This window comes from Sordaria macrospora, chromosome 5, assembly GCF_033870435.1.
Source record: "Sordaria macrospora chromosome 5, complete sequence".
In the NCBI taxonomy this organism is placed as follows: domain Eukaryota; kingdom Fungi; phylum Ascomycota; class Sordariomycetes; order Sordariales; family Sordariaceae; genus Sordaria; species Sordaria macrospora.
The window spans coordinates 2580089-2598660 of record NC_089375.1 but is presented as its reverse complement, the minus strand read 5'-3'; the positions used below and the strand labels follow the sequence as shown (position 1 = coordinate 2598660).

Below are 18572 nucleotides of genomic sequence, written 5' to 3'. Positions count from 1 at the left end.
GCTGCTTGACTGGGAGTTTTTATGGGACTGGCGAGGTATGGGAGTCAGGGAGTCTGGGACCTGGACCTGGGCAGACGGGAGTCCCGTCAAAAAGAGTTGGAGTTGTTTCTGGGGCTCTTGGTTGGTTTCGACCGGTCGGGGGTCCTTGGCGGGCAAGCTGGATGAGGCAGCTGTGGACCCCGGGGGTACAAAGAAGGAGGGTATCTGTTGGGGTTCTGATGACCGACCGGTGATGACGGGCGGAGAAGAGAGTCTTTTTCGCTGAAAACTTGTCACTTCATTTTTCCTGTCGGATTAGATTTTCCATTGAGAAGTTTGGTATTATCTGAGATTCGAACTGAACCGAGCTCGTTAAATATCTTTCTGTGTTAGGTCAACACTGCACTGCACTGCACTGCACTGCACTGGATGCTGCAGATAATCACGGGAGCTCAGTTTTGTACAAGAAATGAGCTTCTATCTGATGACTTTCCACGCACGAGCAGCGTTATTTTGTCTAGATCTCGAAACCGCATACTATTGAAATCGAGAATCGTTGTCCCAATGATTTACAAATGTTAAACATCTTCATGTGATAGTCGCCAGACACCCTCGAGAACAGCTTGAACCCTTTCACGGAATATTTCTCATTATTCAACGAACGCCTAATCTTCATCACATACCAAGGTGTCAAACTTGGGTCTTTCAACCAACAGCAGAGAGTTGTTGCCCGTGCTCCGTGCACTAAGCCATCCTCAATATCCTCATGCATCCACGGAAATCACCACCCGAATTACCGATTCCGGCCCCAGGCGCAGAGAAACTTTTTCATGGCACTTGGTAATTACAAGCAACTGACGAAGGAGAAGAAGTAGGTAGTTTTGGACAAGGCGGATTTTCAAAGAGGCGCCAACCGAATGCTGAACTCACGGAGAAGCGACGTTGAAAGAGCGGGCTTGCAACAGCCTTTAAACTGAGACCAAAAACCCTAACCCTGCTACGTCTGAGAAGCTAAAAAACTGAAAAGGGGGTGTCGGCGGTTGGTCCAGGCGCGATACCACACCCTGTGAAGCGTGAGGTCCCCTCGTACATGGAACCTAAGGAGTGAACACTACTGGTGATATAGGTAGAGAGAAGTTAAGATACATACACGATAAGAGCTTTAGAAACGGATGTCTTTTTTAAGTTGGCTGACCAAAAGACTGCCTGGGACTGACATAACTCAAAACATTGCTGTCCAGCCCCCTTCCATCTTAGTTGTTCCCGGCTCAACGAACAGTGCAGTGGTCCCGGCTCTTGCTGCGATGGCGGTGGCCGGCGATGGCTGATGATTGATGGCTGATGGGCACCGGCCCGTTGGTGGGCCCTTGCAGCGGGCGAGTTGATAAGAGGTGGAACCAAACATCACGTGTGTCTCCACGTGTCTGTGTTCTGCGCGCTTCCATTCTGTCTCCCGCCTGGAACTCACCGACCCCACCTAAATTTTCGTTATCGTTATCGGTTCCCGCGCAGGAGTATTTGAACTCTCCATTTGTCGCCAACGCAACCTTATTTTTTCTTCCCTTCCTCAGAAACCAACAATCGCAAGCGCCGCGATTCTCTCGAGCTCACGCATTCCTTCGATTGTTACGCCGGGTGCGCAATGATTTAATGTCTGCCGAGCTGGCAGGAACCGCTTCATTGCGTGTTCATATATCTGCCCGCAGCATCTTGCTTCTTCTTGGAGGCAAGGCTGTGCGACATCCTGTCAAATCTTCCACACGCGATCACAGCATTCACGGTAGGTCAACGACAACTGCCATGGCAATCAACGAGGTAAGCTTCAACTCCCCATTTCTTCCACTCACACTATCACCTTTCGCACAATTCCCAGCATCCGCTTTCGGATGATGATAACTTCAGAAACTTCTTTCCATGCTGAATCGACCATGAACGACCACTGCTCTGTTTCGGGCTTCCTCCTACGGGAGTCGGCCTGTTGCTTGCCAGTAATATTTTCTGACTGAAGCGGATTGCACTTATTCATATTTTCATCAATCCTTACCCACGCGCGTATCCACAGCAGTTTTCGCAAACATTCTTGCTGACTCTACCGCAGACCGAAACAGAATCTTCTCGAGCCTGGCTCTCTGCATACATAAAGGTGTTTTCGTGTCCTTCCGTTGCTTCTGCTTTCTCTTCCTGAGACAGACAACACGTGTGACGACTAACCACGACAGTTGGATCATAACACAACTTCATCAAAAGGTTAGTTCACACTTTGTGAAGCTTGCACACATAACACCCCCCGATCCTTATGATGAAGATTTCCTACATTCGCAGTTTCCACTCGAGACCCCACCTACGAGCCTTTCTCGGGGTCAGATGAGGGCGAAGTCTTCCTTGGATGTCTGATTGGATCATAGAGCACTTGTTGTTTTGAGCAGTCTTTTGTCTTGCGAGCATCAGCTAACAGATCCAAAGTACAGAACATCTACCATAAATCAAAACATCATTAGATAGACCAATGAAACGTTCAGATACAATTTTGCTTCCTCTTCTCCCAAGTGACCAAATGTCCGCACAATTGTTTTTGCCAGCAGACGCGCTTCACGGCGTGTCGAATCGACATTCACATCATCTTCCCATGGATATGAATGTTTTCGCTCTGGCATAGAGAAATCACTTTTCGACCCATTGCTGGGCACCCACGTTGAGAGATCATTCTGATGTCAAAGATATGTGGGAATCAGTGGAGGTCACATCTTTTCGTCCTGGAGGGCTTTCATTAGATAGAAAAATAAATTGATCATTAAAAACACTGCTGCCTCATCATTCCTCTGGTGATCAATATGGTAAAGTTGCTTCTACGGCGATGTGTAGCGACACAGATTTCTGAAGGTCGTGCGTTGGTATCATGCTTCCATCACAAGCCTGTTTCGATCTTGAACCTTAGGTATCTAAGCTCAATCGGTCAGATCATAACTTTTCAAAGAGCGAACTGAACTTATCATCCAGACCTCCAACCATCCACGATGGGCATATGTAGTGTGCTGGCTCTTTTTTTGCTGGAGATGACTGTTGCCTGTTCCACGACCGTCAAGGATGCCATGCTATCCAACACCAACAGCAACCGACTGACCGAGTGATTTCTCCCAACCTACCTATCTATGATCCTACGAGACATCGACCGACATTCTCATTCACGGAGACGCCAACAACAAACATCCTTCTTCACCCATCCATTGACCTTGAATACCAAGTGCACCATCATCTTTCATCAAAACCAAAGCAGACCAAGGCAGAACAGAAGAAATATTATGTACATGTATATAGATGTTTGCGTGATACCTAAGAAATGTAAATGCCCAAAAAACCGATCTACCTAGAAGCCCAGATTTCGCCGTACCAACTCCGTCGTCCTTCTTCCATTAACTAACCCTCGTGTCGATTATTTTACTTCTTATAAAGCAAAGAAGAGAAAATCTCGTCATATTTCTCAGGGTATCTGACTCGACTTAGTCCGCTTGTTTTTTTTTCATTTTTTTTTTTTTTTTTCATTTCTCGTTCCTACTTTCCATTCCCCATCCCAAAGCCAAGCGCCCATCTCTCCAAAGGTTTGGTCACCATCCACTAATTGTCGACCATAACCTCCGAGTTCGAATTTGATGATGATGATCCGGCACCGGGGCCACCACTTACACCAGGAGCGGCGGGCCCAACAGTAGTAGGGGGACCAGGCATAGCGGCGCCGGCACCGATAGTGCCAGCTCCACCAGCCATGCCAGCCCCAGCTCCAGTCATGGCACTACCAGCAGGCGCAAGAGCAGCTCCAGCTCCAACGGTACCAGCACCACCAGCAGCAAGGGTAGTAGGGGGACTACTCATCCCCCCACTTGCTGTTGCTGTACCTGTCCCAACACCAGAGGAGGTAGAGGTAGTACCCAGTCCTAAACCCGTCCCTCCCATCGCTATTCCTCCTCCTCTATGTGTTGTATCCCTATCAGCCTGCCCTTGCAGTCCACCCCCAAACCCACTGCCCACAGTCCCAATACTCATACTCCCCATCGTACCCAGACTATTCATGCTCACACCCGCCGGTCCGGTCCCTAACGACGAGCCTGCATATCCCCCTCCGTGACCATGACCAGAATAACCGCCGTAGGACGAGGCGTAGCCCATGCCCATTCCAGAGCCCGAGCCAGCGCCCATAGAAAACGCCAAAGCAGACCCGGACCCAGACCCGGCTCCAGCACGTTTAACTCTTCCACCTACTATTCCCCGTCTGTTACGACCGGTTCGGCCACGGCCGAGCCAGTTCAGCTTGAGGAGTTTGTTGAGTTCTTCGATCATGCGGGAGGATTCATCTGGTGGTCCACCTCCGTTCGCATTTGCGGAGATACCACCGGCGGTAGTAGCGGCGATGGTCGTCGCGGAATCTCGAGGGGCGGTACCAGTGGGTGTGTTGGGCACACTATCTCTGCCAAAACCATTATCTCTACTTCCAAACCCAGCCAAGCTTGCACTCAAACTCGATATCGACGGGCGAGGCGGTAGTGGCCCAGGGCTGTTAGCTGTTGGTGTAGCCGGCGATGAAGGAGACGAAAACTGCGAGGGCGAGGACATAGTTTGTACCAGGGGCGGTAAGCCGCCGGCTGCGGACGACCCAGAAGGAGAGGCGGGGACGGTAGCGTTGGTCATGGTTGTTGTTGCTACTGAGGTTTGCGAGGAGGAGTAGGTGTTATGGAAAGAAAGGTTGGTAGTGGAGGCGCGGGGGTTTTGTCCTAAGGATGTAGAAGATGACGAGAAGTTTGAAGGAGTGGTGGGTGCGGAAACGGAGGCTAGGACGGACATGCATTGGAGCATGCGGCCGACCATTTCCGTGACTTGCTTGGAGTCTTCGACGTTTTGGTCAGCGGTTCTTCCACCCGTAGGGTCGCGGAGACTGCCATGGATGGAGTTGCTTCCTATGCTGGTTATGCTCGGCGCCACGTGCGGTGGGAATTGTTGTACGGGTGGGGACATGTTGAGGTTGAGGTTCGCGATGCCAACGCCGCTGGGGGTGGACATGGCGGCTTGGGCGGAGGCGGCGCCGAGGGCTTGGATGCTGCTTGGAGTGAAAGGACGGTTGCCGTTGCCGTGGTCGCTACCGAAGCTGACGTTACTAATGGTTCGCGAACGGTTACCGCTTCCCGGAGTGGTATCGCCGCCGCCGGTGCCCATGCCCATGCCGTTGCTGCTATAGCTTGCGTAAGAGGGATCGATAGCGCCAACAGGGTTGGACATGGAGGTGTTCGGCCGTGGAGGGGCAGCACCGAAGCCGGCGCCCATGCCTAATGTCATTGTTGCTGGGAGACTACCAGCGAAGGACATCGAAAGCTGCGACTCTTGCGAGGGCGAGGTCGAGAGCGCGGACTGATAGACACTGCCTTGGTTATGAGCCATGTTTTGAAACCCAGAAGTGGGAACGGGGACCGGAGAGGAGAGGGCCATGTTGGCCAGGTTCTGCGGTAGGAACTCGAGCGAGAGGCGCGAGAACATGATCTTTAGTGTGTCGTAGCGAGGAATAATAACGATATCTCGGAAGGAAAGGAGAACCAGTCTTCGTATGTCAAGGACAGATGAGGCCGGTATGCTGACGCCGAAACTAGCTGGGACACCACCCCAGAAATCACGGGCCTGGTCTGGTGTCATCAAGGGCCCGTTGCCGGCAAATTCCATGTCCAACGGTAGAAAGACGGCTTGCAGATACGGTAGGATACTGGTAAATGTGAAGATCCAAAGCTCGACAAGGGCAGGAATCAGCCGGTCTTCCTGCGTCTTCTTCAGACTCTGGTCAAGACTCGAGAACCCCGTGGTGAGAAAGTCCCGGATGTCCTCAATAATGATATTTGGACTGCGCCGCGTTATGCAGTACTGGATATGCATCGTCACAATACGATTTAGATCCTCTACAGGGAGACGAAGGTCCTCGGCCTCAAAGATGACAAGCAGCTTGGCCCTGAGAAACGGCCAGGCGTCATCGAGGGTCATATTGTTGAGCCCGAACTTTTGGCTGTCAAACGGCTCATTGTGGAAGAGGGCTGAAGCCAGAGTGCCACTGGCAGAGCTCACGCTACTTGGACCAGGCCAGTCGCCTCCAGGGTTGTAGCTCGAGGCCGCGTCGTCAAGGCTTTTGTCCTCCTTGTTCTTCTTCTCGCGCAGTGCACGACCGCCGTGTCGCAAATCAAGACCGGATTTAAACGCATTGCTGCCTGGACCTGGACTTGCTGGCAAGTTGAAGTTGTACAAACTGCTGGGAGCCGTAGGGTCTGTAGGTCTGGAGTTACTCGAAGCTGACGACAGCGGTAGGTGATATGCCTCTATCAGCTTTTCCTTTTGTCGTTTCAAGAAATGCCCATGCTTCTTCTCCTTCTCTTTCACTTCCTTCTCCGTAGCTTCGGCTGGCCGTATCGTGGCGGTTGAGGAGTTGCCATGGGCGTAGAATGGCTGCATAGTCGATTCGAGACTCGTAGTGCTGAAGTTGGCCCGTTGTAGGTTCGAAAAGGCATGTCCTAGCTTTCCGGGACTAGGCAGTGGTTTATCCTTGGATGATTCCCCCTTCGAGCTGGACTTGCCAGGGCGTGAAAACAGCTTGACCTTGCTCTTTTCCGACTTGACGACGGGTTTCTCGGCGACGACAGGCGGTGGAGTGGGTGTCAAGGGGTTCGTCGACTGGGTGGGCAGTTTGGGCGACGATTGCGCCGATCGCGGGAACACCACGTTCGCGGCCGCCGTAGCAGCAAGGGTATGGTTTCCGGGGAGGCCGTTGTGATAGCCTTGACTTCCAAACACGTTATCCCTCGGCGCGCTCGCCTCTGTCAAGCTCAACATCGGAGGGCTCATTGGACCGCCGCTTATGCGCTTGTTCGCGACCGAAGTCTGTTCATTATGCTCGGTTGATGGAGGTATCGTTTGCGACCGCTGACGGTGTTGTAGATGAAGGAGGTGTTGATGCGCATACGTCGGTGCCTGTTGCTGCTGCTGCTGCTGCTGTTGTTGCTGCTGTTGCTGGATAAGCTGCGACTTGGAGACGGCTGCCTGCGCAGCAATGTGGCTGGCGGACATGTCTCGTTGCGCCGTCGGGCCGAGTTTGGGCGAGTCGGCTTGGAACTGACCAAGGTTGGAGGTGCTCGTCGAGGGCAGGGTAGGCTCGAACAGGCCCGCGTTCGCCGAGTGTTTGCGCGAGTGTGCGCCTACCCTGCCGGCGAAGGAAGTGGGCGTGGAGGACGTTGTTGCGCTGGTCGGCGGGAGGGTCAGGGGAGAGGGCCCGTTTCGGGGGGCCGTATCGATCGGGGAATGTGTCCCGGCGACGGAGCGGGCGGCGGCGGCGGACAGGGCGGCGGTGTTTGATAGGGTGGGTCGCGAGAAGTTGGTCTGGAGACTCGGGGTGGTGGCGCTGTTGGCCTGGGAGGTGAAGCTGCTGTAGATAGGAGTCGCGGATGATTCGCGGCCGGGGGTTGGTGTTGGTGTTGTTCCTCCTCCTACTCCTCGTCGTTCGGGTGATGCTCCTCCTGCTGGCCTTCCTCCAAATCCTGATGCGCCTAGACCTCCTCCCGGCTGGGGCGACGGGGCGGTAGACTGGTTGGCTGAGCGAGGGATGGTCAATGGCGTGAGGTCGTCGTTGCTGGAGGTGGAGGCTGAGATCATGCGCACCGGACCCGGAGACGGACGATGGGGACGGACTATACCATCCGCATTAACACCTCCAGTGGAGTTAGTGATGGCCGGCAGCGGTGAGAAGCTCCCTGGAGCCCTCTGCGTGGGTCCCGGGGTGCCTCTTGTGGATTGCATTGTTGACTGCTGCAGCTCATTCAGTGGTGCTTTCAGTTCCCTTCTCAATGCTCCCGTTCTGTTGGTCCTCCTATCGTGTTTTGTGATGGATCATCCGTCGTTTACTGAATGGCCTGGTTTCGGATGGGGGTTCTTTCACATCTTGCTAACCCGGATATCTATAAAAGAAGCCCATCAGTTATGTATTGGGATTTGTTGATATCGGTGGTCAAGCCATTGAACATGTGAATAGTGGACGAAAAGTATGCGACAAGTAGATGTAATTGCTGAAATGTCCAAAAAGAGAATGGGAAAGTCTGAGGTAGATAAAAGATTGGAAAAGGGAACATGCATTGTAAGAAAAGTATGATTGCGTACGACATCACAAGCGCTGATCCCCGTTCCCATCGGCCATGTTTGGGGCTCCCTTTCACCTCACTTCTCTTTCCATTCCAAGCATTCCACGGCACCTTGCTCCGAGCCTCGATTTTCTCCTCATTCCCACTTCCCACTTCCAGTGTGCTTACCTAGAGCCTAGTCATCAAACCTTCCTCTTGCAGAACCAACGGGGTTTGTTTGATGCTTGGCAGGCAGAGTCAGGGGCTAGATCGCCCTAAATTGTTCCTCACGAAATCACGATGGAACGCTTTTGGTGGGGATGACTTAATGCCCCGCAGTTAACGTCAGTGGGGGTGCCATAGGGCGGCAGTCTCGCGAACGTGCATTGGGTGCATTCAGTGGACACTTTTGATGAGATGCATTTTGAGGTTTGCTTTTCACATCGATGGGCTACGGTACCGTAGGTGAGAATCTGATCTCGATAAAAATAAAAACAACCTCGTCATTGGAAGATCAGATTACTGGAAAAAGCCTGTTGTACGTATAAATATTCTAACAGTCTAGCATCATGACATTGTTAACAAGGAGATCAGTCAAATACCACCAAGAACATCATTTTACTCGCGCCTTTCACAAGTACTTCACTCAAAACTCTCATCAACAAAACGAGACAACCATACTCAAACAACACAACATCTAAAAATGGCGCCCTCGACCACCTTCACAGCAACCTACACAAACTCCTCCTCCCTCTCTCCCTCCGCCCCCTTCACCCTCACCAAAAATGTCCCTACCACTTCAACCTCAACCTCATCATCACCAATGAGCACCTCCGACCGCGCCAAATACCTGCACTCCCTCCGTCAAATCGCCGCCACTTTCCAAGACGACATCAACCGGGAACTCACCCAAAGAATGGAGGAGGACAACAAGCGTGCGGCTGCGGCTTCTGGTGGAAAGAGTAAAGCGGAGGAAAAGGCGGCTAAGGAGGAGGAGAATTACGGGGAGGAGGTTGTTGAGGAGGATGAGTAGGTGCTGAACTGGAAAAGAGAACATTTTGGGAGGGTTAAGTGAAAGGGAAGGAGAAAGGATAGGTTATTGGAGTCAATGACCTCAAATGATTTGAGACTGACCACTCAATTATGGGGACTCAAAATGGAGCGTCGTGCACTTCATTTGCGTCTTGGCTTCGCAACATTCCGCATCAAATACGATTATGGTGGTCTATCTGAATGTGTGAAATGGACTTTTGGCTGAGGAAGACAAAAAGCTCCGTATACAGGAAGGACATAGTCTTGTCTGTTTTTTCTCATTAGGTTGAGGAAATCTTCAAAGTCAACTACGCGGGCGTCCCGGCTCTACGACTGTACGTATTGATGGTGTTATATCAGCCTTCTTCAAACTTGGTTCGGTGTGATGGGACGCCATCTCAACGAACAGGTGACTACGAGGATAACAAGATGAAGGTAGTCAGTGCAGGGGAACTTATCGCTGTGCTTTTTGATGAACAGTACAAGTACCGTACATACTATTCCCTGGGTGAGTATGCTGTGATGCTAATAAAGCATAGAACAAAGTATACCGGCAACCAACGGACGCCGTACACTGGACTTTTCCCGACTCGAACATACAAGATGCCAAACCAATAATCCATTCCAATTCATATAATAAACCTAAAACAATCATCACTCATACCCATACCCATACCCATACCCATACCCATATTCATATTCATAAAAACTGCCTAAACCCATCACCATCACCATCACCGCCGGCTACAACCTACCCCCTCCCCCAAGCCCCATACTGCGTCGTCGTCCCCCCGCTCACACCACTCTTCACACTCCCCGTTGTCGTCATCCCACCACCCGGACTCATCACCTCCCCACCGACACCGACACCGGCAATTCCCGTCCCCGTCCCCAAGCCCTTTCCATGTTGTGACCTCCCCAAACACCCATAATGAACAACCGCATCCTCCCCACCGGGCAACACCGCCACCACGCTTCCACCAAGTCGTTTATGACAAACCCCACAGACTCTCTCCTCCCCAATCACCACCCGTCTATTCCTTCCTCCCACCCTGGTATTTCCACCCGACAACCCCGCCGCTCCCCTTGGTAACCCATCGCCCAGCAACAGCAGAGCCTGGCTCGTGACCAGTCCCGTTTTGCGTAGTCCGGCGACGACGAGGGTTTCATTGACGATGCTGTTGGCGTTGCGCATGCGCCCGCGAAAGTAGCCCTCGAGCTCGGAGACGGGCAGGTCGTCTGGGATCAGAGAGAGGGTGGAGGTGGCGGGCAGGCGGGAGCCGTGTTTGGACAAGAGGTCGAGGGCCGGAGGCAGGTTGGGTTTGTGAGGGGAGGGAGGGGTCAGGTAGAGGGAGAGGAGGGTGTGGTAGATGGAAGGGTGGGCTTCGTCCTGGGAAGGGTCTTCGGTGGAGGTGGAGGGCGAGGTGATGTTGGTTGTCCCGGGTGGGTGAGAGGGGGAGGTAGGGAGAGGGTGTTCGGAGGATTTGTGGATGCGGTTGCAGTATCTTTTTTGAAAGGGTTGAGATTAGTGTGGGTTAGGACAGGATGGGGGAGAGGAAATGGATGGGTGGCTTACTCTTCTGCTTTCTTGTAGTCTTTCATTTGGAAGACGTAGATCTCCAGGGCTTGTTTGTGTTGACCCATGTTACTGAGGACAACGGCTCGGGCTTCGTAGAAACGTGAGTCGTCTCGAGGAATGAGACTGAAGGCTCTTCCGAGGCTGTACTGCCGACTGTCCTTCAAGAACTGAACCAACCGCTCCATGAGCGAGTCCCATTCTTCCTCCTCACCTGGTTTCTTCTCCTCCCTGAGCTGTCTAATAAACAACTCGACAAGGCGGTTGTGAAACTCAGGCGTCATATCATTCAGCTCGGAGATGATATGTTCCAGGTATTGGATCTCCAAGGCCGTGTCGATGCCACCCAAAAAGTGGAGGACCCGCGCTCTTGGAAGAGTCTCTGCATTCTCCGAGTCGGCAAGGAAGACCTCCATTCCTAGCCTGGGGTCTTTCCTCAACGTCCACTCGGAAAATTCAAGAATGATGTCGATCAGCTCGGGCGGCAGACCTTGAAGATAGAGGACCGTCCTTTGAGGACCATGCAAGGTAGGCGCCGCCTCGTCAGGCTCGTCCGGCGAGCCAAACTTGCGAAGCAAATCGAGTGCCTGACGATGTAGCTTCTTGCCGTAAAAGAAGTCTACCAGCTCGTTGAACCGATTGTGCTCTACGAGCCTCTCGTTAACCACCTGTGGGTCGCAGAAGTTGGGGATTCTGAAAAGGGAGCTGGCCAACGTCGGACGGGAATACATAAATGCGCGGAAGAGAGTGGTGTCAACGACTCTGAAAGTTTCCTGGAGATCTTTTTCAAGTTGTTCGTCATCCTCATCCTTATGAGACATTAGTAGTGTCTTGAAAGCTTCCTCCGTGGCTCCGTTCGAGGACTTGCGCGGCTTCAGCTTTCCGGTGGCTGGATCGATAACTCTCTGAAGTCTCGCTCTTGCTCCAGCCAAGTAGCTGTTCAGCTCTGAGACGGCTGTCATAAGATCCTTTTCATCTTGAGCGCGTTGGTCCTCGGCTGCCTTGCTCCTGATGCTAGCCGCGTCATCATCGACTGGGCCCCTTCTGGAGGAGACAATCGATGATGTCTCTGGATCAAACTTCTTGCGACCGTGACCCATGAGGTACTTGGCAAACCCACTGCCTTTTTGTGGCGACGATACTTCAAAATGCGGCTCATCCTCCTTGGACGCCTGATCTCCATTTGCCTTGCCATTAGGGGCCCCTTCATTGTCTGAGTCTTCCTGCGGCTCTTCAGGCTTCTTCTCGTCGACACCCAGCTCTCCAACAATAATCTTGGGGAAGAGCCTTAGTACCCTCTCGGGTGGAGCATGGACCTCGTCTTCATTGAACAGATCCATTGACTCGCGGAATTTCCTTTGGCGGAAGAGCAGTTCGGCCTTAAGCATTTTCACTTCGCGCATAGTCTCGGTTTTGTTTTTGAGAAGCGCATCCTCCAACATGGCCAAGATGCTAATGGCTTCATCATACCTCTGGGTCTTTACCAGCTCGTCGATCTGGGAGTCGTAGTCCGTGGCATCCATCTTCCACACCACTCTCTCGCTCAGGACATGGAAGCCTTTTCCGGCATGCGCCAGGCTGACCGTAGGTGGTGGGAAATGCAGAGAAGCGGCCCCTGGTAGACTGATAGTCTGGAGAAGGTTCAATGTGTCCGGATTTCGTACTTCCAGACTGCCCTTGGTCGGTGATTGCAAGGCAAGGATATAAGGGTAACTATATCCAATGCTTTCAGGAGCGGCTTGCCAGGGAATCTGGCGCTTCTCCAACGCCTTCCCGGCGTCATTGATAAATAACGTGTTGATATCTTTGGCGAGCAATAGCTGGCCCTCGGCGAGCTTTGCTGATAGAGGCTTGGGTGTAAAGTTGCCCAGCCCCATGTATCCCATACTGGCTGTAGCACCAAAGCGACTCTGTCCTCCCGCCGCCCCGATAGCCCCGGGACCAACAATATCCTCCATATGACCGGTTGTAACATCGACTATTTGGTAGCCACCGTTCATGCCGCAGACCACCTTGTTCGCGTTGGCCCATGTGAGGGACCGGATTGCCTCGGAAAGGACTATTTCGGTGACATCGGGGGAGAGCTCGCTCTCGTGCCATGACCACAACAGCAAGCGGCGCTTTACAGCAACAGCCAGACGCGATATAATCTCGGGTATTCCGGTGTCAGGATCCTTGACAATATTGCTTGTGACGGCGAAGGTGGAAGCGCTCTTGGTTCGGGCTGTGGGAAACTCGATCGGTTCGAAGGTCTGGAGGTCGTGAAGAGCAACACCGTTGTAGTTGGACAGAGATATTATGGTGTTGGCTTCCTTGATTATGGCGAGTTGTTCGATAGCGCGCGTCGAGAACTTTTCTACCTCGCGAAGGAGGTCGGTGGGCTTGGGTCCTATCGGCGCGGCTTGGGCATTTAGAAAGCCTGGCCCGGTATTCTGGTGGTAGTCTTGAGTCGTTGAAGATCCATTTTGGTCTTGGGTAGTCGTCGATTCGGTGGCTTCGCTCGACTGTTGGGACGATGTTCCGTTCGCGGACTGGCTCGATGATGGTGGTGGAGGGGCAGCAGGTGGAAGCTCGTTTACACGGTATATCCTGAGTGATCCCGTATTCAACCCGACAAGGACGCGATCACCGTAGGCGAGGATAGACTCGATCTTGGATTTGTCTCTCTGCTTGAGCTCGATGATGGGTCGAGCCGTAAATGCGGAGAGCATGGCGAACGGGCCAGCTGCTCCCTGGTTGCAGCAGTGATCACAGGGCGGCGGTTATGAACGCATTAGAGGAGAATAATGTCGAGCAACGCGGGCGCAAGTTGGTGATGTTTGTACAGTCTCGTCTTCGGGTCTCTTGAATTATTCCGATATCGTCTGGTGTTATCGCAACCGAGTGGGTGTGGTGGAGGATGACGGCATGGCGATTGGCATGGGATGCGCCCAGGCAGTGGTGATACCGAATGGTCAGGCGCCGCGTTCAAGGGTCGAGGCTGCCCACAAGTCCACACTGCCAGCACTACAGTGACCCCACGGTAGGGTGGGCTCGATAGGTACAGTAGCGGCATCTTTTGAGATTTAGGGTTAGGGGTACAGGAGTGTGAGTTCTTGGCCTTGGCCTTCCTTGCACTACCCAAGACATGGAGAATTGAAATGTCAACAATTACGTACAGGAAGCTCTTTTTCTCCTTGGCCTATTCCCCTATCTTTTCTGCAACGTGTTTGAATGAAGAGACCTGCAAAGTGATGATCGTGTCTAGATACTCTGGTGTTTTCATTTTTGGTGTTTTTGAACAGTTCTGTCTACGATGATGTACGACCGTCAAGGTTCTCGAATCAAACAACAACCCGATGCGGAGAGTTCCGAATGGAATCTCTCCTGCTGTATTGTTACGAGCCGTTACAAGCTGTGAAATGATACCTCTTGGAGACTCGGACAACTCCCCTCAAAGTCATGAGATTCTACGCAGTGTATCATGTTCGGCCGTTTTTGGAGAAAGACAGTTATACAATTTTCTGAAAATAACAGTCTGTTTGATATGATAGTCTTACAAACCCAACTGGTTCAAGTATTCGTCGGGACAGTTTTGTTTCATCTTTTCCACTTGTCAATTGACAACACACTGGCTGCAAGACGGGATATCCTACTGCTGCCCGATGAAAGCACGTAATCAAAGATTCTGTACAGATTATACATGATGCTGCTGCCCCAAACTCATGCATCCAACTCGGGTATTGTGTAGAGGGCTCGCCCTCCCCAGCAGGACTCCACCCGATCCGCTGTAAGATAGTGGAGTGGCTGCAGCATTGACGGGCGCAATTGGTTGCAAATGGCCCATCTCGTCAGCGACAGAACACCTCCCTCTTTACTAGTCTTGAACGATTCCAAGGAATGATGCACTTGAGTTGTTGGTGACCGTGACCGTCTTTGTTTCATACATACAGGTAGATTTCAATTTTGCCTTTCCTATTCTTGGGTAAGGCAGAATAATTATTGTTGCCCACCATAGCTTCTTTAACCGAGTCTGGAAGCCCGTCCTCCTCTAGTTCTAGACCTGTTCAAGTCCACCACAATCTGCTGTCCCACGACGAGAACGACGACGGGAACCCGAACAACAAGGCGAAACAACAACCGCCACTCGGAACAATATCCACGTCAGTTGCTGGAGACTGGAACACTACCAAGGACAGGGGAGGGAGGACAAGAGGAAGATCTGGAAAAGACCAACACCATCATCCCCGCAGCAGCGTCCTTCTTTTTTCTGTCTCCGAGTCTGCGCAACCACCCAAAACACAACACGACCAAGGCGGATTCGAGCTCCAAGACTACCCGCAACCCAAACAGCCTCGCACAGCTGACGACACAGCTGACACCAATCAACAACGCAACCTCAACCCATCCCGTGACCGCGCCGCGCGCAGGGAAGAAAAGAAGGCCAGGAAGCGCTGCTGGCTCGAGGCACAGGACGACATGAAGTTCTCCCACAGCATCCAGTTCAATGCGGTGCCGGACTGGAGCACGCATTACATCGCATACAGCAACCTCAAGAAGCTGTAAGATACCTTACCCGCCCGGCCTGCCCGTGGCTTATCTCCGCCTGCCTTGCTCAGTCAGCCAGTTAACTAACGTAAAACCACATAGCATCTACCAGCTTGAAAAGGTTGTCCACCTGTCATCTGGCGGAGACGGCGAGTCGCGCCCGCTAATCCAACATGAAGACCCCGAAGTCGTCTTCATTCGTGCCCTGGATGTCGAGCTGGAAAAGGTCTTGTCCTTCTACTCCGTCAAAGAAAGGGAGCTGTTTGAAGAGGTACAGAACCTCTTGCGCGACGTCGGCGCATTCGAGGAGGAGGCCGGTGACACCGACCAAGAGCGCGAGCTCCGTCCCCCCACACGCGGGAGCGAACAACAACAACAACAGAGACCTTTCCGAACCCGGAGCGAAAGCCTGCCGAGCCGGACCTCGACCGACGATGGCACCAACAGCGACAACAGTGACGATGAGAACACCGGCCTGAACAAGCCTGCCAGAAAGAGGCGGTTAAGCTTGGGGAGGAGAAAAACAAGCACCAGTGTTCCTGGACATATGATGTCCTCCATCGGCGACATGACCGCCTCTACAGAGATGACCAGGTCTCGCAGATATAGCACTACCTACGACGATGACTATGCCGAGCAGGCTGCCTTGTTCTCCTCGGGTATCATGCTCAAGAAGAGGATCATCAACCTCTACGTCCAGCTGTGCGAGCTCAAGTCATACATCCAGCTGAACAGGACGGGCTTTAGCAAGGTCCTCAAGAAGTTCGACAAGATCATCGACAGACAGTTGCGGTCCAAGTACATGGACACCTTTGTCGATACTGCATATCCCTTCCGTCCAGAGACAACCAAGGGCTTGGAAGAACAGATTCACCTGACGGTCCGCGCATATACGGATATTGTCACCAAGGGTGACGAGGAGGCGGCCACGCGCGATTTGCGATCGCACCTAAGAGAGCACGTCGTCTGGGAACGAAATACGGTCTGGAGAGAACTGATCGGTATGGAGCGGCGCGCTGAAGCCGCAAGTCTGGGACATACTCTTCTTGGGCGAGATGCCGATCCAACGAGCCACCGCCTTCAGGGCGACGATGAGCTGGTGTTGCCGACCAAGGAAATCGCAACACCGCTTGGCCACTTCAGACTACCTGCTTGGCTAGTCAGCTCAACTCTGATGACCCTCATCATCATCTTTGCCATCTTCTTCGCCCTGCTCTTCCTTCCTGTTATGAAGAAGCCCGAGCAACAAAATTGCCTTGCGTTACTGGTGTTTGTCAGTTTGCTTTGGGCTACCGAGGCCATCCCCCTTTTCGTCACCTCGCTCACCATTCCTTTCCTCTGCGTCGTCCTTCGAGTCTTCCGCGACGCCGACAAGCCCCATCACAGACTGGGTGCCAAGGCGGCCACCGATGCTGTCTTCTCGGCCATGTGGACTCCTGTCATCATGCTTCTGCTTGGTGGCTTCACTCTCGCAGCCGCTCTCTCCAAGTGCAGCATCGACAAGCGGATAGCAACCTTCGTCCTCAGCAAGGCAGGAACAAAACCCAGGACGGTTCTCATCGCCAACATGGCCGTGGCTGCGGTAGCTAGCATGCTAATCAGCAATGTCGCCGCTCCAGTCCTCTGCTTTGGTATCATCGAGCCCATGCTTCGCAACCTCCCCGCCGGTTCCAACATGTCCAAGGCCGTCATCATGGGCATCGCCCTCGCCTCTAACGTAGGTGGCATGCTTTCACCCATCGCTTCTCCTCAGAACGTCGTCGCCATCGGCCTGATGGAACCCCCTCCTACCTGGGGCGAGTGGTTCTTCATCGTCATCCCCGTCGGCATCATCTCCCTGCTTCTCATCTGGGCTCTCCTGCTCCTCACCTTCCAGCCGGGCAAGGGCACCACCATCGTGCCCATCCGCCCTGTCAGGGACCGCTTCACAGGTGTTCAGTGGTTCGTCACCCTCGTGACTGTCGCCACCATCGGCCTGTGGTGCGCCTCCCACCAGCTCGAGGCCGAGTTCGGACACATGGGTGTCATCGCCATCATCCCCATCGTCTTCTTTTTCGGCGTCGGCATCCTCACCAAGGAGGACTTCAACAACTTCCCCTGGACCATCATCATCCTGGCGGCTGGTGGATTGGCGCTCGGCAAGGCGGTCAACTCGTCGGGCCTGCTGCATACCGTCACCAGGATGATCACAGAGGGCGTCCAGGATTTCAGCCTCTACGGTGTCCTGCTCGTCTTCTCGAGCTTGATCTTGGTGATTGCCACGTTCATCAGCCACACCGTTGCGGCGCTGATCATCTTGCCGCTGGTGTACAATGTTGGAAAGGGCTTGGACGAGCCGCACCCGAACTTGTTGGTCATGGCGGGCGTTTTGATGTGTAGTGCTGCTATGGGGCTGCCTACTTCTGGATTCCCTAACATGAGTAAGCCTTCTTATCCTCCTATCATTCCTCTTCTCTCCTTGATCAATGCTAATCCATCATCTATCAACAGCCGCTATCATGAAGGAAGACCCAGCTGGCCAGCGTTACCTACAAGTCAAGCACTTTATCAGCCGCGGCGTGCCCAGCAGTTTGCTTACCCTTGTGGTCGTCGTCACGGTTGGGTATGGTGCTATGAGGGTTGTTGGTATGTGAGGAGAAGCCCGGGGTATCTGTCTATATATATATATATATAGATACACAGACAGACAGACAGACAGTCTCACACATATGTATGGAGTTGGGCTGGGTTGGGTTGAGTTGACAGGTGGCAAGGAAAGGAAAAGAACGGCGGGCGGGCGGGTTAGAGGAAGAACAGGAGAAGGTGTTAAAGGAAGAAGAGGAAGGAGTTTTAGAGAGAGTGGCGATCGAGCGTTTCGGTAGTGTGTTTCCGTGTCTTTTTTGGAGTACTGTTTCTTGTTTATCCATTGCATTACATTGCGTTTTCTGATCATTTTGCGTCGAGTATTAGTATGCTTTTAATGGAGACCGACCGCGGCGCGGGTCATCATTCGGAGGGGAATCTAATTGGGCTTCTCTTCTGTTCCTACGCGACTTTAAACATGGCTTCAAGTGGGCAGGATCTTTTTGCATGGGTAGCTAGCCTCCGATATAAATATGGCCAACATAGGTAATGGCAATCAATGTCAGACACAGTTCTCTCAAGCAAGGTCCAGTATTAGCTTTTGCTCATCCAGGGACAGTCGTGCCGCCCGCGATATCGATGATTTGCATGTATAGCATGTCACACACATACCTAGACAGAGCGTGATAAATTACGCCTCAGCTACCTACCTACCCACCACCCATTGCCCATCTTCAATGATCACGGACAGGTAAGAAAGAGATTCG

General features: G+C 52.7%; 5 protein-coding genes across 5 annotated transcripts; 3 read left to right on the top strand and 2 right to left on the bottom strand.

Moving 5' to 3' along the window:
- Positions 1-1320: 1320 nt before the first annotated feature.
- On the top strand, positions 1321-2503 carry SMAC4_12756 (uncharacterized protein; the record flags this gene model as incomplete). Its single annotated transcript, XM_024655189.2, has 3 exons — positions 1321-1794; positions 2078-2226; positions 2443-2503. The coding sequence occupies 2 exons, from the start codon at positions 1321-1323 to the stop codon at positions 2162-2164; spliced, it is 561 nt and encodes a 186-aa protein (XP_024511105.1). The 3' UTR covers positions 2165-2226; positions 2443-2503.
- Positions 2504-3519: 1016 nt separating this feature from the next.
- Positions 3520-7791, bottom strand: SMAC4_02302 (uncharacterized protein; the record flags this gene model as incomplete). Its single annotated transcript, XM_024655188.2, has 1 exon — positions 3520-7791. One exon carries the CDS (start codon positions 7789-7791, stop codon positions 3592-3594), a length of 4200 nt encoding a protein of 1399 aa, XP_024511104.2. The 3' UTR covers positions 3520-3591.
- A 690-nt stretch (positions 7792-8481) lies between these two features.
- On the top strand, positions 8482-9510 carry SMAC4_02301 (uncharacterized protein). Its single transcript, XM_066089743.1, has 2 exons — positions 8482-8646; positions 8703-9510. Exons 1-2 carry the CDS (start codon positions 8555-8557, stop codon positions 9139-9141), a joined length of 531 nt encoding a protein of 176 aa, XP_065947216.1. The 5' UTR covers positions 8482-8554; the 3' UTR covers positions 9142-9510.
- Positions 9511-9701: 191 nt separating this feature from the next.
- SMAC4_02300 (uncharacterized protein) lies at positions 9702-13842 on the bottom strand. The gene is made up of 2 exons (XM_003350580.2): positions 10717-13842; positions 9702-10645 (listed from the first exon to the last, which is right to left on the bottom strand). The coding sequence occupies exons 1-2, from the start codon at positions 13425-13427 to the stop codon at positions 9892-9894; spliced, it is 3465 nt and encodes a 1154-aa protein (XP_003350628.1). The 5' UTR covers positions 13428-13842; the 3' UTR covers positions 9702-9891.
- A 623-nt stretch (positions 13843-14465) lies between these two features.
- On the top strand, positions 14466-18393 carry SMAC4_02299 (uncharacterized protein). Its single transcript, XM_066089742.1, has 3 exons — positions 14466-15257; positions 15346-17663; positions 17734-18393. The coding sequence occupies exons 1-3, from the start codon at positions 15175-15177 to the stop codon at positions 17874-17876; spliced, it is 2544 nt and encodes an 847-aa protein (XP_065947215.1). The 5' UTR covers positions 14466-15174; the 3' UTR covers positions 17877-18393.
- The last annotated feature ends 179 nt before the right edge of the window (positions 18394-18572 follow it).

Bases quoted from the DNA above. Each gene is read 5' to 3' on its own strand.
- SMAC4_02300 (XM_003350580.2), bottom strand. From the start codon at position 13,427: ATGCTCTCCGCATTTACGGCTCGACCCATCATCGAGCTCAAGCAGAGA. The intron at 10,646-10,716 runs GTAAGCCACCCA...CTTTCAAAAAAG, and splicing joins GACTACAAGAAAGCAGAAGA to ATACTGCAACCGCATCCACA.
- SMAC4_02301 (XM_066089743.1), top strand. From the start codon at position 8,555: ATGGGCTACGGTACCGTAGGTGAGAATCTGATCTCGATAAAAATAAAA. The intron at 8,647-8,702 runs GTACGTATAAAT...CAAGGAGATCAG, and splicing joins ATTACTGGAAAAAGCCTGTT to TCAAATACCACCAAGAACAT.
- SMAC4_02299 (XM_066089742.1), top strand. From the start codon at position 15,175: ATGAAGTTCTCCCACAGCATCCAGTTCAATGCGGTGCCGGACTGGAGC. The intron at 15,258-15,345 runs GTAAGATACCTT...AAAACCACATAG, and splicing joins TACAGCAACCTCAAGAAGCT to CATCTACCAGCTTGAAAAGG. The intron at 17,664-17,733 runs GTAAGCCTTCTT...ATCTATCAACAG, and splicing joins TTCTGGATTCCCTAACATGA to CCGCTATCATGAAGGAAGAC.